At 44.7% G+C, this 14,259-nt stretch overlaps 2 protein-coding genes across 8 annotated transcripts in view; one reads left to right on the forward strand and one right to left on the reverse strand.

Moving 5' to 3' along the window:
* Positions 1–9,352, forward strand: part of unc5c (unc-5 netrin receptor C) — a 118,930-nt gene extending 109,578 nt beyond the window's left edge. For all 4 annotated transcript variants that reach the window (XM_034601960.1, XM_034601961.1, XM_034601962.1 and 1 more), the window contains 5 exons: positions 2,558–2,791; positions 3,383–3,532; positions 3,632–3,796; positions 5,439–5,617; positions 7,503–9,352. In XM_034601960.1, coding sequence (XP_034457851.1) covers positions 2,558–2,791; positions 3,383–3,532; positions 3,632–3,796; positions 5,439–5,617; positions 7,503–7,662 — 888 coding nt within the window. In that variant the 3' untranslated portion in view covers positions 7,663–9,352. The remainder of the gene's footprint in view (positions 1–2,557; positions 2,792–3,382; positions 3,533–3,631; positions 3,797–5,438; positions 5,618–7,502) is intronic.
* bmpr1bb (bone morphogenetic protein receptor, type IBb) overlaps positions 8,506–14,259 on the reverse strand; it is a 48,313-nt gene continuing 42,559 nt past the window's right edge. For all 4 annotated transcript variants that reach the window (XM_034601967.1, XM_034601964.1, XM_034601965.1 and 1 more), the window contains 7 exons: positions 12,787–12,883; positions 12,554–12,698; positions 12,027–12,219; positions 11,581–11,878; positions 11,293–11,468; positions 11,052–11,182; positions 8,506–10,954 (listed from right to left, as the gene is read on the reverse strand). In XM_034601967.1, coding sequence (XP_034457858.1) covers positions 10,829–10,954; positions 11,052–11,182; positions 11,293–11,468; positions 11,581–11,878; positions 12,027–12,219; positions 12,554–12,698; positions 12,787–12,883 — 1,166 coding nt within the window. In that variant the 3' untranslated portion in view covers positions 8,506–10,828. The remainder of the gene's footprint in view (positions 10,955–11,051; positions 11,183–11,292; positions 11,469–11,580; positions 11,879–12,026; positions 12,220–12,553; positions 12,699–12,786; positions 12,884–14,259) is intronic.

Genomic DNA, 14,259 nt, shown 5'->3' on the forward strand with positions numbered 1-14,259 from the left:
ATCTGCAAAGGAGATTATGTTTTCACCCCTTTTCTGTTTGTTGGTTTATTTGTAAGAAAGATTACACAAAAACAACCAAACAGATTTCTATGAAACTCGGTGGAAACATGGGAAATGGGTCAGGGAAAAACCAATTACATTTTTTGGTGTGGACCCAAATCAGAGAATAGATCCAGGAACATTTTTCCTCCTTTTTCTTTTTTACATTTTCACCAATTTCCCAGGGAATAATTGACGAATCTCGATGAAAAAAAAGCTGGCATATTTAGTTGACTGATATCTATGAGTGTGTAAAATTCTAGTTCTCCTGTAAATTGGGATTTAAGTCTATATACTGTAAGATTATAGCCTAAATTATGAGGTAACAATTTAAAGAGGGCTTTATTTGTTGAGGATATCTGGTGAAATGTACATATTGAGAATCCAGCTCGGTAACATCATTCCCAGGAAGTCTTTGCACTATCTCCACTGCCGATGTGACGATATGACTTATGGCGCAGGAAGAGCCGCCAGACAGGCCCCACATACCTTTTTCTGACATTGATGAATTACTCGGGGGCAGCCAATAAAGCTCGGTGTAAACTAAATAATTTTCAGGAAGAAATAACTATTGATTACATCTCTGACCTGTCAGAAGTGCAGACGGCAATATCCAAGGTGATGGCAGCTTCCTTTTATATGAGCTCCTCTTCCCGCCGAGGGCCAGCTTTCGTGGCGCACGTGTGACACATCGCTGCGTGCGACATGCCCCGTCAAGACGTGTATTCATCAGCGCGGCGGAAAACAGGAGAGATGAGCTCCTTTCGAAGTAATTCATGGATATTAGAGTCATCAAGTCACACGTGCACACGAGGTGTCGTTCAAAAAACATGGCGCCGCGATGATGATGAAGACATGAGGTCAAATAATGAGGAACATGTGGGACTTTCTGCTTCAGTAACTCCAAACAGAGATTTATCCTCCTGCGCCTCTGAGGAAAGAAAAAAAAAAATCAGCTGATGACTGCAGTCAGAAATTTGTGAATATATTACGCTGTGTGTGAGCGTGTGCGAGCAAGAGTGTGTGTTTGTTTGTTTGTGTTGGTCGGTGTACATGTGTATGAAAGCGAAAGCTTACTTTTCCACTGTGTTTTCTAATTATGCCCCCAATAAGGAGCCCCAGTGCCATTTCCCCAGGAGCAGTTAAAGAGTCTAATGATCAGCCATAATACTGCTGTTAAACGGCCTAGCTCACAATAAAATACTGTAATTCCTCTTCTGTCTCTCATAATAGGCTGAATTAATGCCAATGCGCTGCTCACAGGAGTGTTTGGATTAGAGAGGGGGAAGACGCAGAGCGAGCGAGAGCAAGCGAGATCAAGAGAGATGGAGAGAGAGAGAGAGAGAGGGAGAGAGAGAGAGAGAGAGGGTCACATGAGCCCCAAACCGACCCGACAGTCTTAATTAAAGAGAAATATGTCCCGGCATTAGTGCCTTTTACAAGGGTCAACTGCAAATGGCCTTGTTACTCACTCTTCCATTACCTCACATACACGATGGCACGGTGTCAGACATTAGTAATACACACATACTACGTGTAATATCTAAGGGACACAGCTTATGCGAGGAGGCCACGACCCCTGGTTGTACTTTCTTTGTTAAAGCGACATTTAAATTCAGTTCACTTTCCATTCCCTGAATTGAAAAAGCTTCATAAACCAGTATTTTTGTTTTTCAGCCAAAAAACTACTGATTTCCCATAGAGCTAGGAAGTTGTTTCTGAAATACTTTTTTTATCTCATTTGTTGAAATCCTCTTCACGTCCTGATAGCCATCAATAAATAAAGTCGTCTGCAAAAAAAGTTAGCGAGCGAATCTCAGAAAAGTCGTCCTCTAGTAGCTCATGTGTTTTGGGGGCGTGGCTTCCACGAGGGCCAATGAGATGGGATGTGTTGGTTGCGTTTTTCTTTAGTTTAACAGGCTCTTGAAAACGTTTCCATTTTCCAGGATTACCAACCCTAGCTTTAAAGGTTTTTAAGTCACTAGATCAATTTTTGTCAACTTTCATTCTGCTCTGTGTCAAAACATTTAAATCAGGGAACAATGTGTGAGGTTGTAGGAGACTGATCATAAGTCTGATCATCTCCACTGAATCGTTAATACATGAAAATGTCCTTTTTGTAGTGTTTTAGATTCAAATCCCATTTCTAGGAATGAAACAAAAGGATCAAAAGAAATGTGGGACAACACAAGTTTGATAATGGGACCCAGAAAGTAGCATTGAATTCAGATTTTACTCTCTTTGACTACTAGTTAAACTTCAGCCTTCCTTTCCAACAAATGTAAACCTACATAGAAACGTAGGTGGGACGGAGCCAGAATAACAGATTTGGTCTATTTAAAGATTCCATTAATCATGTTCCTGTTTGTTTTCATCTTTTTCCACTTCATAATGGCATTATTCCAACAAAATTATGACAAAACCCTATTTCTGGCTCTTTAAGCGCTTTATCACCCACACTTTGTCTTTCTCTCTCTCTCTCTCTCTCTCTCTCTCTCTCTCTCTGTCCGTTCCATAGGATGTGGTCGTGGTCGGGGAAGAGAACTTCACCACGCCGTGCTACATCCAGATGGATGACGAGGCCTGCCACATCCTGACGGAGACGCTGGGCACCTACTGCCTCGTGGGCCAAACTCTCAGTGCCTCCACCATCAAGCGCCTCAAGCTCGCCATCTTCGGCCCCGTCACCTGCCCCGGCATGGAGTATCACATCAGAGTGTACTGCCTGGACGACACGCAGGACTCACTCAAGGTAACTGTGCGGAGGTTGTGTAGCAGAAGTTGGATGTGTTTGTGTTGTGCGTTAATGATGTTTTTTCTGCGTTTGTCGTTTTTGCCTGAATTGTTAATGTTTGCTGTGTAGGCACAGCGAGCAGATGAGGTGTGGGAGGTTGAATGACAAATCTTTTGTGTTGCCGTTGCACAACGAGGGGAGAGAGGAGCTCGAATTTGAATAGCTGCTCCTGCTAGAAAGATGTGCGCTAACGCAAAATAAGCCAAATTTATCCCCATGTACTCCACTGTTGTCTCCACACCTCACTTCTGTTTAATACCTCCATCTACCTACGTGGCGGAAAGATAAGGAAGGATTATTATAGCGAGCAGGGATATTGAACACGGTTATTAAGTTTGGGAATGGGTAATGAGAAGTGATAGTGATCCTGCTGCAAGGACACCGAAGCTGCTTTCAGATGGCACATGCAGATTCATAAAGGCCTGAGGGAAAGTGAAAACAAAATCACATTTCATATGAAAATTTGCAGAAAAAAATGTAAATGTTATGGCAGCACAAAAGTAGAAAAGTAAAAGTTGTTTGAAACCAAGTGTGTGTTTGTGTGTTCAGGAGGTCCTGCAGATGGAGAAGCAGATGGGCGGGAAGCTGCTGGACGAACCAAAGACTCTCAACTTTAAAGACAGCACTCACAATCTGAGACTCTCCATCCACGACGTCCCCCACACGCTGTGGAAGAGCAAGCTGCTGGCCAAGTATCAGGTAAATCTGCTCCTTCAAAAGAAGGCTTTAAACTGTGTCACGCAAACTCCCCGAGCAGCCAAGTAACGTCCTCTGCCTTCCTGGCGTGATTGTTTGCAGGAGCTCTCCTTCCAGCAAGTGTGGAGCGGCTCACAGAGGAACCTCCACTGCTGCTTCACCCTGGAGCGGTTCTCCTCCTGCACGGTGGACCTGGCCTGTAAGATCTGCGTGCGGCAAGTGGAGGGGGAAGGACAGATTTTTCAGCTGGACACTACACTGTCAGAGGTGAGGTCTCGCAATTAGCTCTTCCGTCTATTTGTCTGTCCATTCTCTATACCACATACCCCTCTGAGGGTGAAGGGGGGAGCGAAAGGCGACAGAGACAAACAACATTCACACCTGCAGTGACTTTTACGGCGGCCGAGGGAGCTCAACGCACTGCAAATTAGGAAGACACATGCAAATAGAAAACACATGCAAATTAAGAAAACCTTTTCATCGATTTGACGTGCGCTGCAAAAAAATCAAAACCCATGCAAATACAGGCTGCAAAATGCAAATGGAATGTTTCCAGGGGACCCAGGAAAGTGATAAACCTGGCTGTAGTTCAATGCTTTGTGAAGTTATTGAAGTCTGCTACTCGTCAGTGGTGATGGAACTTTGGAAGCATTGAACTACAAAGATAGTTACTGCTAAAGATTTTTTTCTGAGATGGCTTGTGTTGGGACTTTTTGCATCACCAGAGTCTTGAAAGATTAGTGTGACCTTTGAACCCTCCTGTCACCTCAATTTTGCATTCAGAGATGCCACATTTCCTCCACTTACCACTTTTCGCTCTTTTTTAGACAAGAACCCAATTGTCCGAACATTTTCCACAGTTTGCCTTTCACAAATGAAGAACCCAGCATGGGAGTTCAAAATCAGACGTGTGTTCACATTAACAGGAAGCATTCAAGCGAGGGGTGGCGTCTTGGTAGAGCAAGCAGGAGGAGGCAGGGCATGACGTATAAATTCCGCTTGCAAAATCAAGTTTTTTTATTTACAGCACATTGACACCAAAGACGGCCCTTATCTCCAAAAGCTCTCGAATCTCATTGTCTTTTAAAGTTGACATCTTTCTCTGAGTCTTGTCCTGTAGATATTTGTGTTCTTTTGTTGTTTTTTATTCAGTTTTGCATCTGTGTGTATCTGTTAGAAATACCATCAATGAATTCACACAGGATATCATCCTGTACTCTCACATGGACTCACTCCCACAGAATGAAGTGACTCGGACATTCTCAAGTGTAGCCCCTCCAGGTTAATATCAGGAGAATATCCGGAGCTCGGTGCATGTCTGAAAGCAGCTAAAGACCCACAGGGTGGAAGATAGGAAGTCTCGACCCCTGCAGCCCTCATGCAGGTCTGTGTATGACAGACCGGCGAGGAGCGGAGGGGGAATAATCACCCGGCAGTCGGGCTGTTCTTGCTTCACAAAGGCCATCTGGCCAGGAGAATAGAGCTTGAGGGATGGTGGAGCACTCGGGCTTTGTGCTCGGTAATGAGATGAATTACAGTACATGCAGTGCGGAGCCGTGTCCCCGCCTGGCCTCGGTTCATTTGTCTCCGGGTCTTGCTCTCGTCTCTGTAGCCAGACCTGCAGCACTTAATCCTGCAGATGCAACATATTTGAAAATCACTCAGCTCGCATCAATAAATGGATGGCAATGAAATGAATGATTTTTCACTGTTTTTTTTTTATAGAACCCAGAAGCAGAAATTTGCTGTGCAACAAATCCATTTGTGCTACATTATGTTTCGTTTTGTTAGACGATGTTAAATAATGTTCATGCCCCCTGTAGCCTGAATAAATGAACCACTGCTACAGCCCATGTTTCTCCTTCCACCTCATCCTCACTCTCTCTCTCCATCTCCCTCTGTCTTGAAGGATTCCCAGAGCATTGACACGTCCCTGCTGGACCCCGCCAGTAACATCACCACACTCGTGGGGCCCAACGCCTTCCGCATCCCCGTGTCCATCCGGCAGAAGCTGTGTGGCAGCCTGGACGCACCAGCGACCAGGGGCAACGACTGGAGGATGTTGGCCCACAAACTTAATCTTGACAGGTGGGTTAGAGGAAGAGCCCGAGAGAGGAGAGGAGTGAGACGGTGACTCAGACTTAAGCCCCTTTAGTGGTCACGGCTTGGCCACAAGAACCGTCACTAGGCTCTCTCATGTTCTCAAGAAGGGTAAACGAAAGAGAGGAAATAAGAGTCGACTTGTTTTGGAAAATCTTCATCGTCTTGAAGTCGCTGTGAATTTTAAGTGGCATTTTTCTTTTTTTTTTCCTTTTCATTAGAAGGAGGCGAAACATGGGAAATAAAAACTGTAGATAACTAATCTCCCTTTATTTGATTGTGATTGTTCCTCAGGAATGTGCCTCGTACAGATAAGCATCTGTTGACTTGAGATTAATTGAACTGGACGGAGCTGAGGCAGAGGGAGAGAGAGGAAGATGGAACACAAAACGTCACCCGTGTGTCTTTGATAGTGTTTGTGTGTGTGTGTGTGTGTGTGTGTGTGTGTGTGTGTGTGAGTGAGTGTGAGTGTGTGACGGTGGTTCAGCGTGTGTCCGTTTATAAGGTCCCAGCTCAGTGGGGCGGCCTTATCACAAGCAGCAGCTGCAGATTGACGAGACCACTGACAGCGTGGCGTGAATGAAGGGAGAGACAGGGGAGGGAGCCGCCTGATTCCAGCTCATTCACCGACGATTCACACAGAACAGTAGCTTATTCATTATTCAGCTCATTATTTTTTCGGTTTGAATGTTCAAAAACAACGAGAACTCAAGTGTTTGTTTTTGAATATCATGAACTCGAATTTACATTAAAAAAAACCATCGGTGTGAAAAATAGGATTTTGGGAAATATCAACCGCAGCGCGAGCACTTAACACAGTCGACCTTTAGTTCATGTTTATTACTTAAAGGGACAGTTGCTCATTTGCATTTTTCTTCTTGACTTTCTATGAGGTGGATTCTTTTTCTGTGCTTGTCACAATCAACCCCGTGTTGTTGCAGGAACCATGAAATCAGCTTAAACTGACCACTTAAAGAAAATGTTAACAACTTGGTCAAAAAAAAAAAGATGATGACCATTGATTCTGACGCCAAAAACAAATATAAGCATATAACGTCAACCTGTGCTCTTTAATATACTTTCTCCTGTTGTGACAAGAGTTGTGTTCAAAATCACTCACTTATTTAGTCCTCTCTATCTTCTGTGTCGGGGGTTCCATGGACACTTTTAGACACCGCTCGGGTAATTTTCTCGGCACCGTTGCCGCACAATTAAAACATTTCTTGTCAAGGATGGTCAGTACATATTGTGCTCGGTATTTTTCCACATGAATAAATAGAAAATGTTAAGTGTCTGCTCCAACTTCTATCTCTTTTCCATCAAGGCTTTTTGCCGTTTGCCGTTATTCATCTCTTTTGGTCTCTTGAACAGAAATCTCAAGTCTGCTTTTCAGGGAATTTCTTCACATTTTGATAATTTGATCAGTTCACTGGTCAAAGGTCACAGTGACCTCATATGAATCTAGAAATAAGAGGTATGCCTGGTTAGAGGTCAATCTAGTTCTTTCATTCAGATGAGCGCAATGCATGATGGTATGTGGTGCTCGGTAAGTGACCTTCGGTTCTAAACTACTTTTCATGATGCATTGTGGGATACAATGAGTCCACTGTGTAGGGTAACTAAAATTCTCGCTCAACATTCGGAAGCACTACAAAATAGCAAACTCAGTATTCAGTGAGTAGAGAGTGATTTCAGCCACAGCCTCGGTTATGTCTTTATTTAAGACAGAAGCTTAGTGAGCACAGGGAGACATGTTAAGACACCTGTCCTGTACAGATGGTGTCAGCACCTGCGTCCTCATTCCTCTCTGATAACCATCCACCTTATTTGTTCTAACCCATCCATCTCTGTTCTGTCACTATCTCTCTTGCAGGTATCTCAACTACTTCGCCACCAAATCCAGTCCTACGGGAGTGATCCTGGATCTGTGGGAAGCCCAGCATTTCCCCGATGGCAATCTCGGTCGCCTCGCTCAGGTACTGGAGGAGATGGGACGTCATGACAGCCTTTTTCCCGCAATGACTGAGCACTGACATCTGCCCACCAGGGACTGTGAAATTCCAGGGAGGAAGAAGACATAAACAGAAAATAAGGGTGGGGGGGGGGGACGCCCGAAAGCAGGAGAGAGTCAAATGCACGCACACGCTCCCAGACACTGTGTGTGTGTGTGTACACTCAAAGAAGATAAAAACAGCTAGGTCTACTCAGCCATGACCCAGTTTAACATTGGCAACAAAGGGTGTAAAAACTTGGAAGGGTAAACAAGAATCTGTGCCAGTCACTTCTCTCTGGCTGTTCCTCTCGCTGGTAGAACGACTTGATATTTTTGGCTCTCGTCTCGTTGGGATCCGCTGTCCGGACGACGCCCCCCGGCCGACGCCCCCGGCCGACACTCTGACACACGAGCAGAGGTCAAAGGATCCGAGGAGCAAACGGCTCCGATCAAACGAAGCATCTCTCACTCTCCGTAAACCCCGTCTCCATAGCAACTCCGCGGAGTATGTGTTCTGTGATAACATTGTATTTAATAATATGTCTATTTATACATATCCTTTTTTTTTATTGTATTTTATGCTGCCTGTTAGGGAATACTTTGTAGTGTCCTCACTTTTTTTTGTTTTAAGTTTCTTTATTCCATTATGTTTGACTGTATCATAGCACCCCCTGGTGGACTCTCGCAGTAACGACTCATCCTGCCAGCCACATTTTCCATGTACAGAAGGAAGTCGATGATGTAACCATTTTTACCATTTTAGTGTTGCTGTTGTAACTAATCATGATTAATTATTCACGTTATGTATAATTATTGATTTTCAAGTATGTGTACATCGTTTTATTTGCAAGTCTTTAAAAATATCGTCTTTAAGTTGAAATTGATTTTTTTTTTCTTTGTTTTTATTATGTTTTGTTGTGTGTTTTTTTTTATAAATCAGGTCATTTGACAGATTCCACCAGTCTATAACCCGTGAATAGAAGGCAATCAACATCACATTCCCAAACGGACTCGAACTCACGACTAACGGTGACGATATGTGTGTTGTTCAAGTGACATGACCGAGACCAGGCAGAGATGAGAGGTGGAAACTGTGGAGGAGGGAATCAAATAAGTATATTTTTGTAGGACCAATGCAACTGAATACAACTGCTTTGTACCAAAAAACTTGACATACAGTGTGTGAGATTAAATTTAATACACAAGGTGATCATCTAAATGTCAACTGTCATTTCAAAAAAGAGACGTTTTCCACCTTCACGTGCGTTTTCGGAGAACGGCGATCTTCACTTGGATTCCTGTGGTTGTACATTAATGACGGAAGCCATCGATATTACGACACTGACTCTGTGCATAAAAAAAAATAGCTGTAAATGCAACATTCCTTCGATTCAGCAGCACTCGTGATTGTCCAAGTGGTCTTAATTGATTTCTTTTTTTAATGGCGATTGTCCCAGTTTTCGTAAAAAAGAAGAAAAAAAAAAAGGTCTATGCAAACTCTGCATCTTTTTTTGAAACAATCCTTACATTCTCAGTGGGCTACAGCCTTTTGCATTTCCCCAGTTGTCCTTCGGCTTCATGAGTATTAATGTGTAATAGTGAGAATGTAGCCTGTCTGTCTCTGGCACTCACCATGTCCTTCGCAACTGCTTGCATCTCGTCTGTCCAGTTACTGTACAAAGTGTAAGAAAGAATTTTTAAGACTAATAATAAATTATATTTATATGCAACATTGGAAAGGAAGCACCAGCAGCTGTTTTGTTTGAATTGTGAGATTAAGACACACAAGAGTGCCTTCGAGACACAGTCGTTTTATTAGGGAATGTTCCCCCGGTCCACTCGTACACTCTCGTGATCACATATGTACAGATTAAATAAGGCACATGCCGCAGTGGTAGAGTGGACGGGACGTATTCTGTACACACACATCATCAAAAACATAGTTTAACATCCGGCAAGGTGATAATTATCAATAGATTCCAGCTCATCAACTTACAAATGAGTTGTGTAAAGTGGAAAGAAGTGTATAGGGCCAGTATTGTAGCAGTATTACTTGTGTGTGTGTGGGGGGGGGGGAGTTGTGTAACTGTATCTCAATCCGTGTGTGCAGAATCAGATTTGTACACTTCTAAAATAATCCGCAAATATCCGTGTATAAATGCAAACAGGAATATCAGAAAAAAACATGGTAGATACATACATTGTATTTAAAGATTTATCTACACATGCATGCATTTGCAGATTTGTCCACACGTGTGTAAATCTCATCACCATGTTTACAAATGTGATTATGCACAAACGGATCCTAAAATACACATTTGCAGATTCCCGTACGCGTTTTCAAATTTGACCACGCATTTGCAGAATCCTTTACACATTTACAAATATGATAATGTGCACACAGCTTGAGATAAAGTTACACAACTCTCTCTACACACACACACACACACACACACAGACAAAAATATAATGCTACAATATGGCACCATAGAGGAGACAATGAGGAAGGAGGAGGCCCAAGTCTGAGCTCTGGAGGCTGGAAGAATCACAAATCCATCAGTGATGTAACACTTTTTACCCAGAGAGCTTCTTTTAATATTTAAATAAACTGTACTTTAAAATACATAATATAATTAATTTAGTTTTACTCTGCAATAATAATAATAACATAATTGACAAAGAGGTCACTGGGCACGAATAAGCCTCTTCCTGGGATGGATGACGGTCACTATGGAGGGAATTGACAGTGAAATTGCTATGACATCACAGCATGCAGTCAAAAACAACATATATTAAGGCAGCTGTGACGGTACAAAAGACTGCACATGGAATACTGCTATATGGCTTTAGAAGAGCAGAGCAGGAGATGCCTCTGTACCGAGCTCCTCAGCTGCGAGGGTCCCCGTCCGGACCCCGACGACCACTCAAGCTTTCACAGAAAGCACAACCTGAACACTTTTGTCCGAGGTTACTCAGACAACGGGACGTCACATCTCCCCCTGACATAATCAATCTTCCGCCTCTCATTCTTCGGGCTCCCAGTCGACTATTACGTCCATCACTCTTGTTCCCTGTCGGCTTGTCCCATCGTTCACAGCCTCCTCTCTCTTTTTTTTTCCCTTTCGTCCATTGGCCAGTGTGAGCGGCGCCGCACCACTGGCTGTGACAAGTCTCTGGGTGATGACAGCATCTCTCTTGATTCTCTGTCACATCTTGATGTCTTGGGACTCTAACATCTTCGCCAGGGTCTTCTTCACCCTCAGGGCTGTGAGGCGAGACGCCGGGTTGTGAGCCCAGCACTCAGACATCAGCTTTCCCATCTGTCGTAGACACTGAGGACACATACGTACCAATACATAAGTATATAGGAATACTATAACAAACTGTACATTCATTTCTCGATTTGTTATTGAAAAACATTTAAAATACCTCATCACTGCTCCAGCGATTAGCGAAGGAAGGTCTTTGTTTCTTGATGCACACGACTTCCCTCATGTCCTCATAGGAGGGATCAGTGGGCACGAGGTCATGGTAGGGCAGCTGATACTCCTCCACAATGCCTGCAGGAAAAAAAACACAAATGCGTCAGCAGGATCATTAGGAAAACATCTACACACATAAAGATCGTGTGTAAATGAAAATTAAGACTTTTAAGAGTTTTTCCGCTGACCTCCGGAGATGCAACGTCGCACCATCTCCCAGACGATGAGGCCGAAACTGTACATGTCGGCCATTATGAAGGACTGGAAGTAGCTCCTGTTCAGCGTCTCATCCAACACCTCGGGCGGCATGTAGCGCTTCGTGCCCACGCGGAGGTTGGGAGGGATGTCCACCTCATTAGTGTCACTGAGACGAGGAGAAGAACAAAAATCAGCAACAGAAAAACGTCTGCATGGTTTTATTAATGTGTGAGATACCTCTAATTTGACGTTAAATAGTTAAAAATGCAACATTGTACCTGTTGAATTTGACAGCCAGCCCAAGGTCTGCTATGCAACAGGATCCGTTCTTTTTCACCAGGATGTTTTTGCTCTTCAGGTCCCTGTGTGCGATGGCCGGTTTGCCCTGCGTGCCGTAGATCTCGGTGTGCAGGTGGCACAGGCCCGATATGGAGGAGTAGGCCAGTTTGAGCAGAGACTTGACGTCTAGCGTGTTGGACTTGAGGTAGTCGTACAAGGAGCCGTTCTCGTGGTAGTCGGTGATCAGGTAGAGCTGAGTCCACGAGCCGGTTCCTTTAATGTCGGCCGCTATGAATCCTGGGGGTCGGAGAGAGGCGGTGAGAGGACTTAGAGATGCAGGCATGTGTTCAGATTGATTAAACTCTACACACACACACACACACACACACAATCACACTCAGACCAACACTTCAGTCAGTCCGTGTTTTTGCTCATTTTCTCTTACCCAGGATGTTGTCGTGTCTCATCAGGAAGGTCTGATAAATCTCCGTCTCTCTGAACCAGCTCTCTTCCTCTGTGGTGAAGAAGACTTTCACCGCCACTCTCTCTCCTCTCCACTTGCCCATCCACACCTCTCCGTATCGCCCTTTTCCGATCTGCTTCACCATCTGAATTTGCTTGGCGATGGTTCGCTGCACCTGGCAACACATGATGGTAAAACACGTGTGAGTTTTCATTTGCCATTTCCCTTTTAAATCTTGTCGGTAACAACAACATCTTAATTCCAATCACTTTGTTAACCTTCTATATTTTGTCTTTCATTGCACTGAGCCAACAGAGTGTGATATATGATGATATTGAGAATGGACAAATAAACACTGGCTGTAGGTTTTCCTTTATGTTTGGAAAGGGAAGAGTTAGTGGAGGGGTTTTCAGTTGGTTGCAATCCACAACCTCAGCACTAGATGTCACTAGATACCACACACTGGTCCTTTAAGGTGTTGAGGCACACGTGCATCGCTCTCTTCTTACCAGTAGAGGGAGTCCTGACCCTGAGCCAGACCCCGTGCTCCTGGAATGCTCTATGAGATCTTTGAGAGACTCCCCGGGGGGGATGTAGGTCTCTTCCTGCTCCAGGTCGATGCTGTAGCGCGGCTGTGACTCCTGCCGCTTATATCTGCCACAGAGAAGGGACACAAATGTTAAGTGCACGTCAGGGAGGGTAGATTTGTTGACGAGGTTCAGGAAGTCGTCAAGGTTCTCACCTGAAGTAGAAGAAGACGAGGCAGAGGCCGAGGATGATGGTGCAGACTGTGATGGAAATGAACAGAGCCATGTACTGGATGCTGCTGTCCACATAATCTAAAAAAAAGAAAAACAGTGATTATTTAATCTTTCCTCAACATGAATGATCCTGGTCTGAACGAGAAGGAAAGTCTTGTGAAATCAGAACTGAAGAATAGCCGGTGACGGTCGTTTGTTCACTGTTACCAGATTTCTAATTTTCATTGGCAGGGACAAGCTCCTTTTCCCCTTCCTCCCTCTAACCCTGCACCCTCTTGTCCCAGCGTGTGATCGATCACATCCCCTTCCTGAATCCCACATATCGGGTGTCACACTGACGTCGCTGCAGAAGCCCCCCCTCCACCCCACCCCCCACCCCCCCGAGGCCCAAAGCAGCTCTGGGGCTCTAACCTTTCTGCCGTGCTCCCGTCAATCACACGCACACACAAACACAGAGGACGCATGAGCACAGGAGATACTTCGGGGTGTGCAGAGAACCACACACACACACACACACACACACACACACACACACACACACACACACACACACACACACACACACACACACACACACAGGGAGAAGCACTAGTGGACAAAGAAAAACTGGGCGGGCAACAGAGTCTTATGTGCTCCCTGCAGGCCCATTTAGAAAGATAGATTGATAGATATACTCTATTGATCCCAAACTGGGAAATTCCTAAAAGGTGACACTTTCTAACTCGCCTGCTACCCCTCGCCTGAATGCTCTGGTAATGTTCCAGTTGCTGTGAATGCGTCTGACTCGGACAATCTTCTGCTGCGTTCTACATCTGTGAGAAGCAAACTCCGGAAAATGTCCGCACCCAATTGTCAGTTTGCGTCCAAGTTGGAGAAAAACAGCGGAATCCTTTATCTTTCTCTGTCCAACTCACTTGACAAATCAGTTTATTGCAGTTTGCTTGAAGGTCATAATGAAGTAAGTGAGGCTGTGTAAAAGTGTAATGGTGAGTCAGTGTGACAGAGACTGGGAGCAAGAGAGATAGGGAATGTGTGTGTGTGTGTGTGTGTGTGTGTGTGTGTGTGTGTGTGTGTGTGTGTGTGTGTGTGTGTGTGTGTGTGTGTGTGTGTGTGTGTGTGTGTGTGTGTGTGTGTGTGTGTGTGTGTGTGTGCTCCAGAGGGACAGATGGACAGATATCTCACATCCGTACCGGGGCAAGAAACTCAAGCAGGCCCTGGGGAGAGGCTGTCCTTTTCATTAGAGGGTGAGAGAACAAGCCAAGCCTGCAGGCTCTGTTTCACCTGCCTCTCTCTCCCTCTCTCTCTCTCTCTCTCTCTCTCTCTCTCTCTCTCTCTCTCTCTCTCTCTCTCCCCCTCGAGCAGCATGTGCCACTTTAGTCCAGCACCACACTGTGGTTTGTAACAGTTTAAACTGTCACTACCCATCATCGCCCAGCTCGGCCGGAATTAGCCCG

Source organism: Hippoglossus hippoglossus, chromosome 12 (genome assembly GCF_009819705.1).
Source record: "Hippoglossus hippoglossus isolate fHipHip1 chromosome 12, fHipHip1.pri, whole genome shotgun sequence".
Taxonomy (NCBI): domain Eukaryota; kingdom Metazoa; phylum Chordata; class Actinopteri; order Pleuronectiformes; family Pleuronectidae; genus Hippoglossus; species Hippoglossus hippoglossus.